The following is a 22485-nucleotide window of genomic DNA, read 5'->3' as shown; positions in this document are numbered from 1 at the left end:
ACCATTTTATTGGTAAACTACATGGTAATGTAAAAGTTTAATTTTTTAGCGATCCAAGATGTAATATGGTACACTTATCATGATTCTGCTTTCATCCAGAGAGGTTCTAAACATTATCGAGATCCTCTGAGGCTGTGCAGGGATCCAAATTGCGGATTTAAAAGAACATGAATCATCGGTTTACACAATGACACCTTTGTTCTAGCCCCTTGATATTATTGTTGGATCTGATTTTAATAGCTAACATTTTGATGGCCATAATTAATAGATATGCAGATAGTGGACAACCTTGTTTTACTCTTCTTGACAATTGAATACTTTCTAACAAGTAGCTATTATTTACTATTTTACACCTGGGGTTACTATACATAACTTTAACCCATTGTATAAGAGATTCTCCTAAATTAAAATAGTCCAGGCATTTATATAAAAATTCCAGTCGTACTTGATCAAAGGCCTTTTCAAAATCAGCTGTGAATACCAGGCCTGGTTTCGCAGATTTTTCTTAGTGTTCTATTGTTTCCAGTACTTATTTTATATTATCTCCAATGTATCGTCCATGTAAAAACCCTGTCTGATTAGAATAAATAATATCTGACAATACCTTTTTAATTCTATGTTGCATTTTGCTATGATTTTGGCATCACAACACTGAAGTGTAAGGGGGCTCCAGTTTTTTTTAGGTGGACTGGATCTTTATATTTACCACCTGGGTCCTGTTTCAGTAATAGCGAAATCAGACCTTCTTGCTGAGTATCTGATAGTGTCTGATAGTCTACCATTTTTATAGGATTGGTTAAAACATGTTAATAACAGACCTTTGAGTACATTGAAAAATATTTAATATACACTACCAGCCAAAGGTTTGGACACACCTACTCATTCAAGGGTTTTTTTTTTTTTTTTTTTACTGTTCTTTACATTGTAGAATAATAGTAAAGATGTCAAAACTATGAAATAACACATATAGAATCATGTAGTAACCAAAGAAGTGTTAAACAAATCAAAATATATTTTATATTTGAGATTCTTCAAATGGCCACCCTTTGCCTTGATGACAGCTTTGCACACTCTTGGCATTCTCTCAACCAGCTTCATGAGGTAGTCACCTGGAATGCATTTCAATTAACAGGTGTGCCTTCTTAAAAGTTAATTTGTGGAATGTCTTTCCTTCTTAATGCATTTGAGCCAATCAGTTGTGTTGTGACAAGGTAGGGGGGTATACAGGAGATAGCCCAATTTGGTAAAAGACCGAGTCCATATTATATATATATTTTTTTTCACCTTTATTTAACCAGTTAAGCCAGTTGAGAACAGGTTCTCATTTACAACTGCGACCTGGCCAAGATAAAGCAAAGCAGTGCAATAAAAACAACACAGAGTTACATATGGGGTAAAAAACAAAGTAAAAAATACAACAGAAAATATATATACAGTGTGTGCAAATGTAGCAAGTTATGGAGGTAAGGCAATAAATAGGCTATAGTGCAAAGTAATTACAATAGTATTAACACTGGAATGCTAGATGTGCAAGAGATTATGTGCAAATAGAGATACTGGGGTGCAAAAGAGCAAAATAAATAACAATATAGGGATGAGGTAGTTGGGTGGGCTAATTTCAGATGGGCTGTGTACAGGTGCAGTGATCGGTAAGGTGCTCTGACAACTGATGCTTAAAGTTATTGAGGGAGATAACAGTCTCCAGCTTCAGAGATTTTTGCAATTCGTTCCAGTCATTGGCAGCAGAGAACTGGAAGGAATGGCGGCCAAAGGAGGTGTTGGCTTTGGGAATGACCAGTGAGATATACCTGCTGGAGCGCAGACTACGGGTGGGTGCTGCTATGGTGACCAATGAGCTAAGATAAGGCAGGGATTTGCCTAGCAGTGATTTATAGATGGCCTGGAGCCAGTGGGTTTGACGACGAACATGTAGTGAGGACCAGCCAACAAGAGCGTACAGGTCACAGTGGTGGGTAGTGTATGGGGCTTTGGAGACAAAACGGATGGCACTGTGATAGACTACATCCAATTTGCTGAGTAGAGTGTTGGAGGCTATTTTGTAAATGACATCGCCGAAGTCAAGGATCGGTAGGATAGTCAGTTTTACGAGGGCATGTTTGGCAGCATGAGTGAAGGAGGCTTTGTTGCGAAATAGGAAGCCAATTCTAGATTTAACTTTGGATTGGAGATTCTTTATGTGAGTCTGGAAGGAGAGTTTACAGTCTAACCAGACACCTAGGTATTTGTAGTTGTCCACATACTCTAGGTCAGACCCGTCGAGAGTGGTGATTCTAGTCGGGTGGGCGGGTGCCAGCAGCGTTCGATTGAAAAGCATGCATTTAGTTTTACTAGTGTTTAAGAGCAGTTGGAGGCTACTGAAGGAGTGTTGTATGGCATTGAAGCTCGTTTGGAGGTTTGTTAACACAGTGTCCAATGAAGGGCCAGATGTATACAAAATGGTGTCGTCTACGTAGAGGTGGATCTGAGAGTCACCAGCAGCAAGAGCGACATCATTGATATACACGGAGAAAAGTGTCGGCCCAAGAATTGAACCCTGTGGCACCCCCATAGAGACTGCCATAGGTCCAGACAACAGGCCCTCCGATTTGACACACTGAACTCTATCTGAGAAGTAGTTGGTGAACCAGGCGAGGCAGTCATTTGAGAAACCAAGGCTATTTAGTCTGCCAATAAGAATGCGGTGGTTGACAGAGTCGAAAGCCTTGGCCAGGTCGATGAAGACGGCTGCACAGTACTGTCTATTATCAATCGCGGTTATAATATCGTTTAGGACCTTGAGCGTGGCTGAAGTGCACCCATGACCAGCTCGGAAACCGGATTGCATAGCGGAGAAGGTACGGTGGTATTCGAAATGGTCGGTGATCTGTTTGTTAACTTGGCTTTCAAATACTTTCGAAAGGCAGGGCAGGATGGATATAGGTCTGTAGCAGTTTGGATCTAGAGGTGTCACCCCCTTTGAAGAGGGGGATGACCGCGGCAGCTTTCCAATCTCTGGGGATCTCAGACGTTATGAAAGAGAGGTTGAACAGACTAGTAATAGGGGTTGCGACAATTTCGGCGGCTAGTTTTAGAAAGAAAGGGTCCAGATTGTCTAGCCCAGCTGATTTGTAGGGGTCCAGATTTTGCAGCGCTTTCAAAACATCAGCTGTCTGAATTTGTGTGAAGGAGAAGCGGGGGGGGCATGGGCAAGTTGCAGCAGAGGGTGCAGAGTTGGTGGCCGGGGTAGTGGTAGCCAGATGGAAAGCATGGCCAGCTGTAGCAAAATGCTTGTTGAAATTCTCGATTATTGTAGATTTATCGGTGGTGATAGTGTTTCCTAGCCTCAGTGCAGTGGGCAGCTGGGAGGAAGTGCTCTTATTCTCCATGGACTTTACAGTGTCCCAAAACTTTTTGGAGTTAGTGCTACAGGATGCAAATTTCTGTTTGAAAAAGTTAGCCTTTGCTTTCCTGACTGCTTGTGTATATTGGTTCCTAACTTCCCTGAAAAGTTGCATATCGCGGGGGCTATTTGATGCTAATGCTGTACGCCACAGGATGTTTTTGTGCTGGTCAAGGGCAGTCAAGTCTGAGGAGAACCAGGGGCTATATCGGTTCTTAGTTCTGTATTTTTTGAATGGGGCATATTATGTCAAGAACACCTCAAATAAGCAAAGAGAAACGACAGTCCATCATTACTTTAAGACATGAAGGTCAGTCAATCCGGAAAATTTCAAGAACTTTTCAAGTTCAGTCGCAAAAACCATCAAGCGCTATGATGGAACTGGCTCTCATGAGGACCGCGACAGGAATGGAAGACCCAGAGTTACCTCTGCTGCAGAGGATAAGTTCATTAGTTACCAGCCTCAGAAATTGCAGCCCAAATAAATGCTTCACAGAGTTCAAGTCACAGACACGTCTCAACATCAACTGTTCAGAGGGGACTGTGTGAATCAGGCCTTCATAGTCTAATTGCTGCAAAGAAACCACTACTAAAGGACACCAATAATAAGAAGAGACCTGCTTGGGCCAAGAAACATGAGCAATGGACACCGGTGGAACTATGTCCTTTGGTCTGGAGTCCAAATTTGAGATTTTTGGTTCCAACCGCCGTGTCTTTGTGAGACGCGGTGTGGGTGAACGGATTATCTCTGCATGTGTAGTTCCCACCGTAAAGCATGGAGGAGGAGGTGTTAGGGTGTGGGGGTGCTTTGCTGGTGACACTGTCTGTGATTGATTTAGAATTCAAGGCACACTTAACCAGCATGGCTACCACAGCATTCTGCAGCGATACGCCATCCCATCTGGTTTGGGCTTAGTGGGACTATCATTTGTTTTTCAACAGGACAATGACCCAACACACCTCCAGGCTGTGTAAGGGCTATTTTACCAAGAAGGAGTGTGATGGAGTGCTGCATCAGATGACCTGGCCTCCACAATCCCCCGACCTCAACCCAGTTGAGATGGTTTGGGATGAGTCGGACCACAGAGTGAAGGAAAAGCAGCCAACAAGTGCTCAGCATATGTGGGAACTCCTTCAAGATTGTTGGAAAAGCATTCCAGTTGAAGCTGGTTGAGAGAATGCCAAGAGTGTGCAAAGCTGTCATCAAGGCAAAGGGTGGCTATTTGAAGAATCTCAAATATAAAATATATATTTTGATTTGTTTAACACTTTTTTGGTTACTACATGATTGCATAGTTATTTCATAGTTTTGATGTCTTCACTATTATTCTACAATATAGAAAATAGTAAAAACAAAGAAAAAAACCCTTGAATGAGTAGGTGTGTCCAAACTTTTGAGTGGTACTGTACCTCAACTGGTATGCCATCCAGCCCTGGAGTATTCCCAGACTTTAAGGCTTTAGTTGCATCTAGAAGTTCCTCCTCTATAATTAGGCATTCACATGAGTATTTCTGTATAGCTGTTAATTTTAGACTATTAATAGAAAAAAACCTTACAAATAACTTCAGTTAGTGGAGATGTAGGAGACTGAAATGAAAACATATGCTTAAAGTACTTTCCTTCATCTCTCAAAATATAGTTTGGTGAATCATGGATGACTCCGTCATTTGTAACAAGTTTTAGTAAATTATTTTTGGTAGCATTTCTATGTTGAAGATGAAAAAATTATTTGGTGCATTTTCCCCCATATTCCATTCGGTTCGCTTTATTTTTTATAATATATTACACTTGATCTTTCTTGAATAATTTCCTCAATTTCTTTTTGTTTTCTAACCTATTCTGTGCCTCTATCTGTCAGTCCTGTTAGTTCCTCTATTTCCTTTTTTAAGATTAACTCTTTTGACCTAAATTGTTTTAGTTTTAAAGATGAGTATTGAAATGCTGGCTTCTAAAGGCACATTTAGAAGTGTCCCATACAATAAGGGGATGGGAGACTATTGCGTCTCAGAAGCCCCAAGTCTCCTCTACCTTCAATTTATCCAACTGGTCTTTTTGTCTTCATATTGGACATATTTCCGTTAATAAGATATTTGCTAGATCTTATTGATAGTGTGTGTTTTGTTATCCCCCAGGTGGCGTACTCGTACACCTACGAGCTGAGGCCTTACCTGGACCTGCTGCTACAGATCCTGCTCATCGAGGACTCCTGGCAGACTCACAGGTAGGTCAGACTCGGGGAACAGCATCATGTCTTTGCTCCTCACTTTGGTCTGGAATGTGTCACTCAGTGGATGCAGGGTTTTGTCCCAACCTAGTGTGAACTAGGGCTGTCAAAGTTGAGTATGCGTTAATAACGCGTTAACGTGACGTGTTAATCGGCGTTTAAAAAATGTACGTTATTCGTGTCTCAATTTCTTCACTGCACGGAACCTTTTAAGGCGCACGTGTTTCCGCACTGACCCTTTTAAAGCTAAGAACAGAACACAGAACTCATCTACAATCAATGCTTGCGCCTTTACATAGCTGAAGACTGTGTGCCTCTAGTCAAAATCATAAAGTTATGCCCAATATTACCAGAGCTGTTTTTTCTTTCTGCTGCGGATTCGTGCGCATGTCACAGGCTGTTTTAAACTACTCGTGAGACACAATTTTTTTGGTTTGATAACAAACATTGTTTAGCTAGCTAGTCATGTTACATAGCTAGCTAGCTACCAACCTCATAACGTGACCACTGACTAGGCTATGCACAAATTTGGATGGCACAGGAAGAACTGAAAAGGAATAGGCTACTCAAAGAGATGCTTCAAATGTAGGCTGTATATGCAAGAGTGGGGTGTGTATGATGTGTGTGAGAGAGCGGGAGTAAGTGTGAGGGTATGGGAGGTAGTGTGTAGGCCTGTGTGTGTAAAGTTACCTGAACAGTACAGATGGTTACAGTGTTTTCATAACATTGTTGGAAGTTTAAAAGCTCTTTGTGTCAATAGAGCCATTTCTTTTTTCCTATAGTCACACTCATTTAGAATGCCTGAAGCTTTAACAGTACTTAAAGGTGTGTGTGTGTGTGTGTGTGTGTGTGTGTGTTAAACTTCAAGAACATTGTAAAGAGGGAGTAGGCCTACTTAAACATTGGGAGCATTAATAGCTGTATGTTATAGTGACTTTTGGTGTTTAGGGTGAAAATGCTATTAAAACATTCTGATGTAGATCATTTTGTGTTTCCTTTAATTACAATCAAAGCATAGTACAGTGGGGGAAAAAAGTATTTAGTCAGCCACCAATTGTGCAAGTTCTCCCACTTAAAAAGACGAGAGAGGCCTGTAATTTTCATCATAGGTACACGTCAACTATGACAGACAAAATGAGAAAAATAATTCCAGAAAGTCACATTGTAGGATTTTTAATGAATTTATTTGCAAATTATGGTGGAAAATAAGTATTTGGTCAATAACAAAAGTTTCTCAATACTTTGTTATATACCCTTTGTTGGCAATGACACAGGTCAAACGTTTTCTGTAAGTCTTCACAAGGTTTTCACACACTGTTGCTGGTATTTTGGCCCATTCCTCCATGCAGATCTCCTCTAGAGCAGTGATGTTTTGGGGCTGTCGCTGGGCAACACGGACTTTCAACTCCCTCCAAAGATTTTCTATGGGGTTGAGATCTGGAGACTGGCTAGGCCACTCCAGGACCTTGAAATGCTTCTTACGAAGCCACTCCTTCATTGCCCGGGCGGTGTGTTTGGGATCATTGTCATGCTGTAAGACCCAGCCACGTTTCATCTTCAATGCCCTTGCTGATGGAAGGAGGTTTTCACTCAAAATCTCATGATACGTGGCCCCATTCATTCTTTCCTTTACACGGATCAGTCGTCCTGGTCCCTTTGCAGAAAAACAGCCCCAAAGCATGATGTTTCCACCCCCATGCTTCACAGTAGGTATGGTGTTCTTTGGATGCAACTCAGCATTCTTTGTCCTCCAAACACGACGAGTTGAGTTTTTACCAAAAAGTTCTATTTTGGTTTCATCTGACCATATGACATTCTCCCAATCCTCTTCTGGATCATCCAAATGCACTCTAGCAAACTTCAGACGGGCCTGGACATGTACTGGCTTAAGCAGGGGGACACGTCTGGCACTGCAGGATTTGAGTCCCTGGCGGCGTAGTGTGTTACTGATGATAGGCTTTGTTACTTTGGTCCCAGCTCTCTGCAGGTCATTCACTAGGTCCCCCCGTGTGGTTCTGGGATTTTTGCTCACCGTTCTTGTGATCATTTTGACCCCACAGGGTGAGATCTTGCGTGGAGCCCCAGATCGAGGGAGATTATCAGTGGTCTTGTATGTCTTCCATTTCCTAATAATTGCTCCCACAGTTGATTTCTTCAAACCAAGCTGCTTACCTATTGCAGATTCAGTCTTCCCAGCCTGGTGCATGTCTACAATTTTGTTTCTGGTGTCCTTTGACAGCTCTTTGGTCTTGGCCATAGTGGAGTTTGGAGTGTGACTGTTTGAGGTTGTGGACAGGTGTCTTTTATACTGATAACAAGTTCAAACAGGTGCCATTAATACAGGTAACGAGTGGAGGACAGAGGAGCCTCTTAAAGAAGTTACAGGTCTGTGAGAGCCAGAAATCTTGCTTGTTTGTAGGTGACCAAATACTTATTTTCCACCATAATTTGCAAATAAATTCATTAAAAATCCTACAATGTGATTTTCTAGAGAAAAAAATTCTCTATTTGTCTGTCATAGTTGACGTGTACCTAATGATGAAAATTACAGGCCTCTCTCATCTTTTTAAGTGGGAGAACTTGCACAATTGGTGGCTGACTAAATACTTTTTTCCCCCACTGTATGCCTGTAACTCAATGCACTGCTTTTTAAATTGAATTTGGCCCTTTCTCTAGGGCCAAATTTGAGCAAATTCAAAATTCATGATTAACTAATACTATTACCTCGACTTAAAATTATTTTAATAATTTGACACCTCTAATGCCAACACATCTGATTCAACTCCATCAGACTTGTGGTTAGTGCTGGGCTGGGACAAAAGCTGCACACCCTGTGGCCCTCTAGGAATGGCTGGTTTCCCTGGTTGGATTTTCCTCTCTGGTTGATTTTCTGTTGTGCTAACATCATCCCTGTTCTGTTTTTTCTCTCCCTGCCTGGTTGTGTAGGATCCACAACGTGCTGAAGGGTATACCAGATGACAGGGACGGCCTGTTTGACACCATCCAGCGCTCCAAGAACCACTACCAGAAACGGGCCTACCAGTGTATCAAATGCATGGTGGCCCTCTTCAGCAACTGTTCTGTGGCCTACCAGATACTACAGGTACAATAGAGACAACTACACTATGCCACCATCTGAATTAGGGATGGGTATGAGTAATCGAGTACTCGAACAGATGTCAAAGCTCGATCTTGAACCAAAGATCCCCCCAAAAAATCTAACACTGTAAAACTATTTGGTGGAATATGCTTTGTGGCTGCCTGAATGGGCAAGTTAAATTTTGTCTTGAAGACAACATTAATTTGCTTTGACTCTGGTGTTCCATTTGTACATGTGCATTTGCGGGGCACAACAAAAAAGAAACCAAGCCAAGCATTACACAATTCTTCTGCCTAATGTCCCTTTCCTCACGTGTGTCATTCACTCAATTTCGTTCTGACTGCTCCCTACACACACACATGCTGAGTGCACACACAAGCTCCCATTAGGCGTACATAAAGAAATGCCTATAAAAACGAATCTAACTGATGGGATACACAACCTACATTACTTGCCAAATGACTACAGCTTTATCACAAATTCAAAATGGACTGGCTGATTGACGTAGGAAAATATGTGTTCCAATAACAAGCAGCAGTTTTGGAATAATTGCGTCCCGTCTATTTTCTGCTTAGGCTACTTTGCGAAGTGCTAGTATAGAATTGGTTAGCCTAGGCTATAACCCCCCGAAACATAGACAGGTTCCATACTGAAAATACGCAAAAACATTAGTTTATAAAGAAAGAGCATATTTTCATCAGAATCATTAAGCATAGGCCTACATTTACATTTTAGTCATTTAGCAGACGCTCTTATCCAGAGCGACTTACAGTTAGTGAGTGCATACATTTTTCATACTGGCCCCCCGTGGGAAACGAACCCACAACCCTGGCGTTGCAAGCGCCATGCTTTACCAACTGAGCTACAGGGGACTACTCACCAAACAGATGTCGTGGCCGTAATTCATCACCATGCAGTGTTCAAAGTGGAATTGTTAATCCATTTTGGGAAAATTCCAAAGAACAGGCAGAATAAACTAAATTGAACGTCTGTATATGTAACCCTGAAAAAATTATTTCAACTCGCCAAATTCAGCCCTGTTTCAAATGATCACTGTTTGAGAATAACAGTTCCAGATGCGAGATTGCAGATCACTTCACACTGGCAACTTTTTTCATTTTGAAAAATATTCTGTTATATTTTATTCTGTTATATTACATCATGTTTTTTTTGCTATAATATAGTGCATTCAGAAGTTATTCATACCCCTTGACTTATTCCACATTTTCTTGTTACAGCCTGAATTCAAAATAATTTCAACAACAACAAAAAATCTTGCCCATCTACACACAATACCTCATAATAACAGTGAAAAAATGTTTTTAGAAATGTTTTCAAATGTATTGATAAAGAAATACAGAAATATGTAATTTACATAAGTATTCACACCCCTGAGTCAATACTTTGTAGAAGCACCTTTGGCAGTGAATACAGTTCAGTCTTTCTGGGTAAGTCTCAGAGCTTTCCACACCTGGATTTTTTCAAAATTCTTCAAGCTCTGTCAATGGTTGTTGACCATTTTCAGGTCATGCCATAGATTTTTAAGTCAAAACTGTAACTCGGCCTCTCAAGAACATTCACTGTCTTCTTGGTAAGCAACTCCAGTGTAGATTTGCTCTTGTGTTTTAGGTTATTGTCCTGCTGAAAGGTGAATTCATCTCCCAGTGTCTGGTGGAAAGCAGACTGAACCAGGTTTTCCTCTAGGATTTTGCCTGTGCTTAGCTCCATTCCGTTTATTTTTTATCCTGAAAAACTCCCCAGTCCTTAACGATTACAAGCATACCCATAACATGATGCAGCCACCACTATGCTTGAAAATATGGAGAGTGGTACTCAGTAATGTGTTATTGGATTTGCCCCAAACATAACACTTTGTATTAAGGACAAAAAGTTACATTTTTTGCAGTATTGCTTTAGTGCCTTGTTGCAAACAGGATGCATGTTTTGGAATATTTTTATTCTGTACAGGCTTCCTTCTTTTCACTCTGTCAATGAGGTTACTGTTGTGGAGTAACTACAATGGTGTTGATCCATCCTCAGTTTTCTAATTTCACAGCCATTAACTCTAACTGTTTTAAAGTCACCATTGGCCTTATGGTGAAATCCATGAGCGGTTTCCTTCCTCTATGACCACTGAGTTGGGAAGGACGCCTGTATCTTTGTAGTGACTGGGTGTATTAATACACCATCCAAAGTGTAGTTAATAACTTCACCATGCTCAAAGGGATATTCAATGTCTGTTTTTTTATAATTTTTTACCCATCTACCAATGGCTGCCCTTCGAGGCATTGGAAAACCTCCCTGGTCTTTGTGGTTAAATCTGTTTGAAATTCACTGCTCGACTGAGGGACCTTACAGATCATTGTATGTGTGGGGTACAAAGATGAGGTAGTTATTCAAAAATCATGTTAAACACTATTATTGCACACAGTGAGTCCATGCAACTTATTATGTGACTTGTTAAGCAAATTTGTACTCCTGAACATATTTAGACTTGCCATAACAAAGGGGTTGAATACATAATTAGTACAAATTTCGATACACTATACTTGCTTGTTTTGTCACAAACTGAAATTACTATTCGTATTTTAACAACCAGGAAATGGCAGAGCGATTTCTGCATAGTGCATCTTTAAATAGCACTTGCTTTTTTATTGACTGAATATACACAGTGTACAAAACATTAGGAACACCTTCCTAATATTGAGTTGCACCTCCTTTTGCCCTCAGAACAGCCTCAGTTCATCGGGACATGGACTACAAGGTGTCGAGCGTTCCACAGGGATGCTGGCCCACGTTGACTCCAATGCTTCCCACAGTTGTGTCAAGTTTGCTAGATGTCCTTTGGGTGGTGGAATGTTATTGATACACACGGGAAACTGTTGAGCTTGAAAAACAGCGTTGCAGTTCTTCACACACTCAAACCAGTGCGCCTGGCACCTACTACCGTACCCCGTTCAAAAGCACTTAAATCTTTTGTCTTGCCCATTCACCCTCTGAATGGCACACATACACAATCCACGTCTCAATTGTCTCGAGGCTTAAAAATCCTTCTTTAACCTGTCTCCTCCCCTTCATCTACACTGATTTAAGTGGTTTTAAGAGCTGGGATCATAGCTTTCCCCTGGATTCACCTGGTCAGTCCATGTCATGGAAAGAGCAGGTGTTCCTAATGTTTTGTACACTGTATATATGGGGCAATTGAGCAATTAGGATTGATCTATAATGGTTAGATAAATTAGGTATTGTTGGCATAGGCCTATAGATAAATGCGTTTTATTTATTTTTTGCGGGCCTTGTGTTCTAAAAATATGGGCCTTGTGTTCTATACTGAACAACATGTAAAGTGTTGGTCCCATGTTTCATGAGCTGAAGTAAAGGATCCCAAGCTTATTTCTCTCAAATTTTGTGCACATTTGTTTACATCCTTGTTAGTGAGCTTTTCTCCTTTGCCAAGATAATCCATCCACCTGACAGGGTTGGCATATCAAGAAGCTGATTAAACAGAATAATCATTACACAGGTGCACCTTGTGCTGGGGACAATAAGAGGCCACTCTAAAATGTGCAGTTTTGTCACACAACACAATGCCACAGATGTCTCAAGTTTTGAAGGAGCGCGCAATTGGCATGCTGTCTGCAGGAATGACCACCAGAGCTGTTGCCAGAGAATGTAATGTTCATTTCTCTATCATAAGCCGCCTCCAACGTCGTTTTAGAGAATTTGGCAGTACGTCCGACCGGCCTCACAACCGCAGACCATGTGTAACCACGCCAGCCCAGGACCTCCACACCTGCGGGATCGTCTGAGACCAGCCACCCGGACAGCTGATGAAACTGAGGAGTATTTCTGTCTGTAATAAAGCCCTTTGTGGGGAAAAACTCATTCTGTTTGGCTGGACCTGGCTCCCCAGTGGGTGGGCCTGTGCCCTCCCAGACCCACCCATGGCTGTGCCCCTGCCCATAGATTAGGGCCTAATTTATTTATTTCAATTGAACGTCAAATGCCCATCCCTAGTCTGAATCTAGGAGTCATTTTATGAAGCCGAATTAAGGCACAGAGAAGATTCTGTAAATAACCCTTAATTTATGATTTTCTGTATTGAAAAAATGAAATCATAATTTCAGGATTCATAATTGCAATGGAAGGGAAAAGGTCATTCATAAGCACTCTTAGTAATCGTGTGTGTTTCTCTGTCCTGCAGAGTAACGGGGACCTGAAGCGTAAGTGGACGTGGGCAGTGGAGTGGCTGGGTGACGAGCTGGAGAGGAGGCCCTACACAGGGAACCCCCAGTACACCTACAACAACTGGTCTCCCCCCGTCCAGAGCAACGAGACCTCCAACGGATACTTCCTGGAGCGCTCGCACTCTGCACGCATGACCCTGGCCAAGGCCTGCGAACTCTGCCCTGAGGAGGTAACACTCACACCAAATGATGCGCGAGCACACACACTATACGACACACACATACAACACAAAGGTAATACAGTAGTATCTAACACGGATGCATGGCCAAAATGGTAGTAGTTGAAGTAGAGAGGTCAGTATTGAAAGTCCCCCCAAAAAAGTGGTGTCTTTTTGGAAGGATTCACCATTCTGACCTTGTTGGTTTTGACCTACAGAGTTAAAATGATGTAATGTGGAGACGAGGAGCTTGCATGTTGTAATAATAGTGTTCATGAATTTGTAAAACAGAGCAGTGTTGATTATGTGGAACTTCATTATGCAGCAATACATAAACTATACTATTTTCTTTGTCATGTGATGTATGGTTAACATGTTAATGCTAACCATCTGTTTTTCACTCTTCTCTTGTCTCAGGTTTTTTTCAAGTGTTAGGCGTTGTACAATCAAATATACTTGAACTTAATATTTTTTAAGCTCCAGTTGAGAGTTCCAAGTTAGCGCTAAGGTTATTTTGGATTAGAAAGCTGTTACCTGCTGGAATATGATTTCTTAAGTATTTTTGTAATCTTCAGAATTTATGCGTGTTTTTACTATAGGTAGGTAGGGCTTTGAGTTTTCGACAAATGTTATTTCCAGTTTATACGCCCATAGTGTATACAAATGTAAGCTAACATGTTGATAAGTATTATAATACTTTTTTCTATAATTTCCCTTATTTGTGTTACAAAGTTGTATTTGCTGAAGCTCAGTGTACATTATAATGTTTAGCATAACTTATCCTTATTATAAATAGCAATATGATAGAAATAAAATGACATGCTACTTGAAAACTTTTTTTAAAAACTAAGAAATCTACCTGAATGCATCGTTTATTGACACTTGTGTATATATTATGCAGTGATATCAATTATGCCATTTCAAACTAGTGTCACTTAACGAAGCACGGTGAGGCGGTGTCTGAAGAAGATGCTGCCATGCGGAAATCGTCCTCGCCACAGCAGCTTTTGCCAGGGGAAGGGACAGGACAGCAGCACACTGTAAGCCCTCGTATATATATATATATATATACCCCCCCCCCCAGCCACAGGCACCCTCCTCCTCCACTCTGTCTTCTCACTAGGTGTTCCATACAGGGCTATGTTAGTAGTGTCTGTCCACGAGCAGAGTAGCCTGGGCAGTAGTAACAATACAGACACAGTCAAACGGTGAGCAAACATTTCCTCTTTCCAGTCCGGTAGCAGTGTCCCATTGGTTACCTAAAGCAGCACTGACTTCCTGGCTTCCCTTTGGTTTAATTGGTTCTCCATCTCAACGTAACACTGTTTATCCAATCAAAGCTGTTTGTTCCTCCTCCCCAAAGAAAAGTCAACCTGCGGTGTGGCCGGCCATATGACACAACTGATGGAAGACTCTTAGCCTTGGCTATAGTGGATGATGAGGTGCTAGCCTAGTGTACTTACTGTGTGTTCAAGTGATGTTTTTGTGTTGAGACTAGGTCTACATAGGGGCAACCTGTGGTTTGTGCGTCAGCCATGTAATTGCATGTGTTAATATATGGCTAATCAACAGGACTCATTGAACAGTTCACGTCTTATTGTTGATTGTTTTAATCGGAAACTTTGCCTTGCATACAGTTAGAATTGTAACCCATATATATGCGTGTCCAATTTTAGAATAATTCTGGACAGATGGAACCACTAGTTTAGAAAAAGTTGGTATTTGGACCACAAGTTTAATTGATGATAGGCAGCACCTACTTCACCCACAGGTTATTGTAGGATTACGATAGGGGCCTGTAGCAGTATTGAGTGCATGTTTTCAGACACATTTACAGTACAATACGTTTGTGTTATATCATGAATCTACCTCTACCCCACTTAGACTAACACACAAGCTGTTCTCCATCCCTGGTTTGTCTGGTCACACGTTGCAATGTGTTCAGCTGTATGTTGTAGTGTTTCAGTCTCTGTCTTTATAAGCAGACCGAATCATGATACACAGACACAGGGCCAGTCCAAGCACAAAGATGCTAGTCTAAAGATAACGCTGGCCTAACCGCCAAAGAACTATCATGGATAGAACAAACTGAAAGCAGTGTGTATAAATCCTTCAGTTTTTCTCGGATCCAGTGCATTTGCATCTAGTATTAGACCCAGCAAATTAGCCCATAAACATTATAAGAACAGCTCTGGCCCCAGAACCTTAGATGTTATATGGAAACATGAGCTCATTAAAAGCATGTCTCCCACCACACTGTGGAGAAGCTCGCTTGCGGAGAATAACACCCACTCACATAACGAAGTCTCTTTTCTATTTATACCTCCATCAGTTGATATTAGAACATCCAAGGCTGTCACACTCTCCTACACAGCGTGTGCGTCTCTTTCATCTCATTCAGTTAAAATAGGCTTAAGTAGGACAACGTTCCGATCCAGTGCAAAGGCATATTAAGAGACTCTTTGGTCTGCTATTGGGTCCATAGACTTGAGCTGTGTGAATGTTGTTGTTAGGTAGAAAAATGCTTTGGGAATACAACTATTCTTTGACTTCATTTCCCAGGAGCCCGATGACCAGGAAGCCCCTGAAGATCAGGACACCTCCCCTCCAGACGACATCTCCCTCTACCCTCATTCGTCTCCGGGGACTACAACACAGTTTCAGCAGGTACACACCCACACACTATACTGTAGAAGCAGCATGATCTTTTGACTTTTTTGGATCCATGTAAACAGAGGCTTCTAAACAAATGAAGAACCAATGGCAGATATTTTGTGTCAAGTTCCACCGTACATCAGTAGTTTCACTAAAAACGGATTGTTTTCTCATTCCCCAGCAGAACAACCACCCCCACGGGCAGCCGTACACAGGCCCAGCTGCCCAGCACATGAACAACCCCCAGCGCCCCAGCCCTGTCCCTTCCTCTAACCCTGCCTCAGTCCCAGGCCCTGCCCCCGGCACAGGGCCACAAGCACAAGACAACTGGGAGAGCACTGAGGAGGTCCCTTCCACCTCCACCACCTCCTCGGCCCCTGCTCCGCCTAAAGAGTAACACCGGCCCTCCCCTCTGCTGTGCCTCCAGCCTCCATCGTCCTGCTCTCTCTTTCCTCTCGTCCTCCAGTCGACCGACCGAGCTCCTGATCGGGACACTCTCTCTCTCTCTGGGGCCTCAAGGGCAGGGTAGGGCCAGGCTTCACAGCTCCTCCCAAGCCCCCCCCCCCTGCTACAGTGCTGCCTGTCTTGGGGGGGCGCTCTCCCTGCAGACTGGGGCCTGGCTGCTGTCGACTGCAGAGGGGGAGTGGATAGTGTTGTAATAAACATAAAAAATTACCCAGGCCTGACGATGCTGATGCGCTTGTCTACATGACGAAAAGGTGTACATAATATGTTCATGTTTTGACTGTTCAAAAAATGAATCCCACGCAATAGCGTAACTTTGTCAGGTTTGCTGTTGGGAGATAACAAAAAAATAAAATGCTTAAGAGAACTCCTTTTTGTTTTATCACCCATGCTCAGCAGTGCGATTTGGTCTGACATCAGTTACTGGTCAATCACCTTTAGGAGGACACATTATTATATTATTATTATTAAGCTCCTTGGCAACCTCTTGACCCATGCCAAATCAACTCACGAGCTGGGGTTGGTTTTAGTGTGAGACGTGGAATGGTTGGGTGAACTTTTACGGTGTTTTGGTTGATGTGAAAAAGTGGTGATGCAAAATTGTTCTGGAACTCTCATTGCCTTTTTTTTTGTTCTGGTAATTTAATTCAAACCTTTTGGAAGCTCTAGTTAATATGCTGTAACATTTAGCATGGCTTCTCACCAGAATAGCGTAGCTCAAGGGAAGATGTGATCATACCAACTGACAGTTGTCGTCCTTAATCCTACAGAGGACACTTCATTTAGGCTTTTTTTTTTTTTTTTTACACTCATCTACCCCTTGTTAAGGGCGGTATTTTGAACCAATGTAAGATTAAGTGGCTTTTCAATTGCATTGTTATAATCTTCCAACTTCACATTCGGCAGTCAGTTTTGGGTGAGATGCAGCATAGTTTTCACCTATAGGAATTAAGAAAAATAAAAACCACATGCAACAGATTTGCTCTGCCAGGCTACCTGGTGTGTACTAGACGGTGTGGTTTGCTTCTCTTTTTGGTAGAGTCTTAGACAAACGCCTGACCGCTTCCATTCTTTCATGGAGCTCACCAGGCAGCCCAGCGATCCTGGGCCGCAGCATCTGAGACCTCTCCCTCCATGGAGAATGGGCCCACAGCAGGGTTGTACCATAAGATATCGTCTGGTTAGTCATGTTGCAACTTGAGCTAAGTAATTCTTTAGGAGATAAATGTAAACCTCAGTAAATACTGTATTTAATTGGTAACTTGAACGTGTATTTTTTGGATTTGTCAAAAATACCAAATACTCCTGCAAATAAATATTCTGCCCACCGTATTATATTTAAATATTTTGCTCTTATTTTATAGAATTTATTTTGTTGTATTTCACTAAAAAAATAGAATTTGATTTAAGAGGAACATTTGTCCTTAGTGTTATTTTTAAAGGAGATATTGACTGTACAGAGTTCTGCGCCCAGTTTTTTGCCGACTTTTGTTTTGGCCATGGTGTGACGTTGAATTCTGGAGCTACAGTCGCGATGTGAACTTTGAGGTTTTTTGTGCACAGAAATATAAATTTAAAAAAAGCATTGCACCCTTAGCAAATAAAGAACATGGAATCTTGACTGTCTCTTGTATTCATGCAAACATTATGCACATAGGCACATTTTAGGCCAACTCCAACACCTATAGGCAGCTTGAGAACCAGTAGACATGCAGGATCATTCATGCTTTGCAGTGTATTGAACTCAGGCCTATAAAATGCGGTGTACTGTAAGTCACTACATCGGGTCCAGTCATCGTTTTCCTCCATCGGTCTGCATGATTAAGCTCCCCCTACAGTATTTAACGATGTATGAATGTCTACAACTTCACTGAAAAGGATTCACTAGTCTTTCATTGTTCGGTGGTAAACAAATTGTAAATGTGCGATTTGGATAATATTTCACACCATTAAGCAGACTAATGGTGATCTGGCCCCATCTGAACCGCACACTTAAATCTACTACACATCTATAAAATGTAACCCTCACTTTTAGAAGCTAGGTGAGTGCTACCAAAATCAGCAGCAGAGATTTCAGCTGCTCCAACCTAATTCCATTCAACCAAGTTCACTATTAGCGAGTCCTCGTTTCCAACTCTGGTGCAACAAACTCAATGGTTACCATTAAACACTGCCGCTACAAAAAGGAGTCACAGGTCAGCTTCCTTGGAACATATTTTATTGTAAAGGGAGTTAGTTCTCCTTCTCCGTGACGGTCTTTGTTCCACGCAGTCTGCCTGTACGACGGGCAGCAATGAGACCGACCTTGCGACCAGCGGGTGCATCCCTCCTTATAGTTGAGGGTTTGCCTATATGCTGGTGGTTACCACCACCGAAGGGATGTTCAACGGGCTAGAAAGAGGGAAGAAACATGTCAGCAAAGGGCCATTTACATACCTTTTGAGGTACATCAGGTGCAGAGAAGAAACTATCTCTGGAAAAATAACCACTTGAGGTATAACTTTTAAGATCCAAATGGAACCTTAAACATTGGGTTGGATGAAAAATACCTGAACCTACCCAAAAAGAAATATGCAGAAGATGAAATGTCCACTTACGTTCATGGCCACACCACGAACACGTGGCCAGGAGTTCCTCTTGGCCTTGTACTTGTGGTAGGCACGACCGGCCTTCAGGATGGGCTTGTCAATACGTCCACCTCCGGCAACCACACCTGATGCCCAGAGGAGAGAGAACCATTACGCAGGTGGACAGTAGGACAGGATTCCCTACCCAGCCAATATGCTCTGAAAGCAACCATGTCACATGCGATGACTTGTAGCAGACCTGTATTCTGAACAGCAAATCAGAATTGTAGCCACTTAAGTTTTCCTGGTCTCTAGCTAAACTATCTGCCTACAAACTTCGCAAATAAACGACCAGTCATCACATCCATCCAAAACACTGCATACAGTGCAGCTGGAAATCAGAGCTGATTCCTTCCGTTTCAATGATTCAAGAGATGGTAGTTAATTTGACAGACCAAACTTTACATTGGACCCAGTTTATGAGAAACTATCTACAGATTAACATAAGGTACATCAAAACAACATTCCACTGACCACACCAAAGCATCAATGTCAAACGTTTGTAGTCAAAGATCAAAATGTAGGTAATGCGTCCACCTCTCGCCATTAATCAGGAACCATCTTCTCTGAAACCTTCAGCTAACATACACAGAGCAAAACATGTCATATCCTGTGTTCTTACCAACGACAGCTCTGTTTGCGGATGCAATGACCTTCTTGGAGCCAGAGGGAAGCTTGACTCTGGACTTCTTGGTCTCTGGGTTGTGGGAGATGACTGTGGCGTAGTTCCCGGACGCCCTGGCCAGCTTGCCCCTGTCGCCAGGCTTCTCCTCCAGGCAGCAGATGATGGTTCCCTCAGGCATGGTGCCCACGGGCAGGACATTACCAATGTTCAGCTGAGCTGAGAGGGGGGATATTGTTATTAAGGTACCAGTTATTCACATTGTAGTGGGATAAAATATCCTAGAAGAGAAGACAAGTGCCATCTAACCAGCATAGCATTAGTATGTTTGACACATACTAACAACCCTGTGTCTATCTTCATTCCTTACCCTTCTTGCCACAGTAGATGAACTGTCCGGTGTGGATGCCCTCAGCAGCAATGAACAGCTCCGTCCTCTTCTTGAACCGGTAGGGGTCACGGAAAGCCACCTTGGCCAGGGGAGCACCACGGCCAGGGTCATGGATAATGTCCTGAGAGAGACAAAGATCAAGTCAGGTCCAAAGCAGATGGTGCTACACCAAATAAACTACTTAAAACAATGCATGGCAAACGCAACATGTGACCTTGTAGAAAACCTTGTATATTTTAACAGCAAAAGCTATTGTGAGAGCATTTACCTTCACGATTCCCTTGATGTAACCATGACGTTCTGCGAAGTCAATGTGTCTGAGTTTAGCTGCACCTTTTCTGTGCTTCACGTGGGCTTTGAAGACGGAACCGGCACCTTTTCTCTGTCCCCTGATAACACGTCCCATCGTGACTGGAAACAAACAAATAAGAGTATTCTGTTAGAGCCAGGCTCAAAGTATAGAGAGTTGTACAGTTCAATAGATATACTGGCAATAGCCTACATGATAGCAAGCTAAGCTACATTCATAATTGAATGTGTAGCGTTATGTAGTTAAGACAATTTTACTACAAATACCGGCCACTTGCCGCAGTTAGCTACTAATGAAATGTACAGTATCTACCTAGCTAGCTAACCAACTAACTCTGAAATCAAGTAAGGATCCGGTTCTGCAAGAAAGGTTTATTGATAACTGAAAAATGATCAATATACTAAATGGACAATACACTTGCATGTAGTTGTAAGGTTGCCAGCCAGCATGTGGATTTTCCTAGCATGCTAACACCACTCAGCTACCTATAAAACTTCAGTGCCAACTCACTCACTCACTACGATATACAACTTACTCCAACTACAAACTAACCATGAAACTAAACATTGGGTAAGGTATTATATGAACTATTCTACAGCAACTGCCCGACGGCTCTACGCTCGTGGATAAATACAGAACCAGAAAATCGTGCTACCGGTGGCTAGTGACAAACTACTGTCAGGTACACCAAAACGACAGGCCATGTCACTGCGCACCCATACAGACACACACCACTCATCCAAGAATTAAAACGCAATAATCACATTTTGTCGCTTGAATAACACAACGACTATACTTAGCAGTGTTTATTATACATGTTCTAAGGGCATTTTCGAGAGGATGATAGTATTTTAAACAAGATTTAACTCGGATTATGTGAAGAGAATAAAATCGCCATTCCCCTACCTAAACCCCGATGACGGAAAGAGGAAGAGAAGGGAAGAGTCAGACGATTTCTTCCGGTGAAATATACCGTGGGGCTGATGGGAACAGTAGGCACGTGTTTTTTTTGCTGCTGTGAATTAGATTGCCCAGCAGATGGCAGCAGAGCATTAGCAGACATCTATTTGTGTTTGATCAAGCTTCCATTGCTTTACACACACACACTCACACGCACGCACACACGCACACACGCACACACACACAGAGCACAGAGCACAGAGCACAGAGCACAGAGCACAGAGCACAGAGCACAGAGCAGAGTGCATCCAGGGATGTCTCATCATGTAACTTCACGATTTCATTCTTTTTCACTCCTGTAATTACACTCATTTTCAAGTTTTAATGTAATCTACACAAGTACAGTGAAATGCCTTTCTTGCAAGCGCTAAACCCAACAATGCAGTAATCAATATCAATGTAGTACAAAAAATAACATAAGGTAGAACAACGAGCGATGTTCCACTCCCCAGAAAATATGAATATCTACACACATACCGGTACACAATTTCCCAATTTTTTGCACTTTTTGAACTTTCTTTTAACACTGAGTTCACTTCCAGGTCAAAGGTTGTTGACATTCACAAAAAGAGCTAGGCTAATGTCTGGTCTGGGGGTTTGACCTGTGAGACAGACAAGGGTTGCGTTCCCCTGCTCAGACGTTGCTGATGCATGTCAAATCTTACAACGACTGGATAGGTATTTTACGTATCAGCTAACCACATCATATGGTATAGCAATGTGGTGCGCAACTGCACAGTCGATGACATAGCATGCAACCATTGGTTGATGCATGCAACGACTGAGCAAGGGAACACGGCCAAGGATTTCTTCTTCCCAACTCCTACTGCTTCCCTCCCTGTCTGTGGCTTGCTATTATACAAATCTTCCACAGCCAAGCTCTGCCACGCAGCCTATTATAATAATAATAATATGCCATTTAGCAGACGCTTTTATCCAAAGCGACTTACAGTCATGCGTGCATAAATTTTTGTGTATGGGTGGTCCCGGGGATTGAACCCACTACCTTGGCGTTACAAGCACCGTGCTCTACCAGCTGAGCTAGAGGACCTCTTCACCTGATCCCCTCAACACAGGGCCGGACTACCGCATTTGGGGCCCCGGGGCACCGGCCTCTTTTTTTTGTGTGGAAATCAGCTAACTTCCTGAATTTCAACACATTTTGCCATGGTGCAGAAAGAAAAATGTACAGTTTTATAACGCTATTCTAGACATTTTCTACACAGTTTTAAAGCTAATTTACTGCTATTCTACAAATTTTGCCATGAGGCTGAGAGAAAATGTTGCAGTTTTAAAGCTTATTTCCTGCAATCAACACATTTTTC

General features: G+C 42.2%; 2 protein-coding genes across 12 annotated transcripts in view; one reads left to right on the top strand and one right to left on the bottom strand.

Annotated features, from left to right (window-relative positions):
• Positions 1–17869, top strand: part of usp9 (ubiquitin specific peptidase 9) — a 110122-nt gene extending 92253 nt beyond the window's left edge. For 6 of the 11 annotated variants that reach the window (XM_084162719.1, XM_084162716.1, XM_084162713.1 and 3 more), the window contains 6 exons: positions 5534–5622; positions 8572–8728; positions 12930–13142; positions 14060–14170; positions 15693–15797; positions 15967–17869. In XM_084162719.1, the coding sequence (XP_084018845.1) occupies positions 5534–5622; positions 8572–8728; positions 12930–13142; positions 14060–14170; positions 15693–15797; positions 15967–16182 (891 nt within the window). In that variant the 3' untranslated portion in view covers positions 16183–17869. The remainder of the gene's footprint in view (positions 1–5533; positions 5623–8571; positions 8729–12929; positions 13143–14059; positions 14171–15692; positions 15798–15966) is intronic. The other 5 variants (XM_084162711.1, XM_084162717.1, XM_084162715.1 and 2 more) reach the window with 2 other exon arrangements.
• Positions 17870–18451: 582 nt separating this feature from the next.
• Positions 18452–20335, bottom strand: rpl8 (ribosomal protein L8). The gene is made up of 5 exons (XM_084162721.1): positions 20159–20335; positions 19870–20011; positions 19500–19718; positions 18848–18963; positions 18452–18641 (listed from the first exon to the last, which is right to left on the bottom strand). Exons 1-5 carry the CDS (start codon positions 20294–20296, stop codon positions 18483–18485), a joined length of 774 nt encoding a protein of 257 aa, XP_084018847.1. The 5' UTR covers positions 20297–20335; the 3' UTR covers positions 18452–18482.
• Between the last annotated feature and the right edge of the window lie 2150 nt (positions 20336–22485).

The sequence above is a fragment of the Coregonus lavaretus genome (assembly GCF_964263955.1).
Source record: "Coregonus lavaretus genome assembly, chromosome: 5".
NCBI classification, from domain to species: Eukaryota; Metazoa; Chordata; class Actinopteri; order Salmoniformes; family Salmonidae; genus Coregonus; species Coregonus lavaretus.
Note: the sequence above shows the minus strand (reverse complement) of the source record. Positions and strands in the feature narration are given on the sequence as shown.

Bases quoted from the DNA above. Each gene is read 5' to 3' on its own strand.
- rpl8 (XM_084162721.1), bottom strand. From the start codon at position 20,296: ATGGGACGTGTTATCAGGGGACAGAGAAAAGGTGCCGGTTCCGTCTTC. The intron at 19,719-19,869 runs GTAAGGAATGAA...CCCCCCTCTCAG, and splicing joins CATCTACTGTGGCAAGAAGG to CTCAGCTGAACATTGGTAAT. The intron at 18,642-18,847 runs GTAAGTGGACAT...CCCTCTTTCTAG, and splicing joins TTCGTGGTGTGGCCATGAAC to CCCGTTGAACATCCCTTCGG.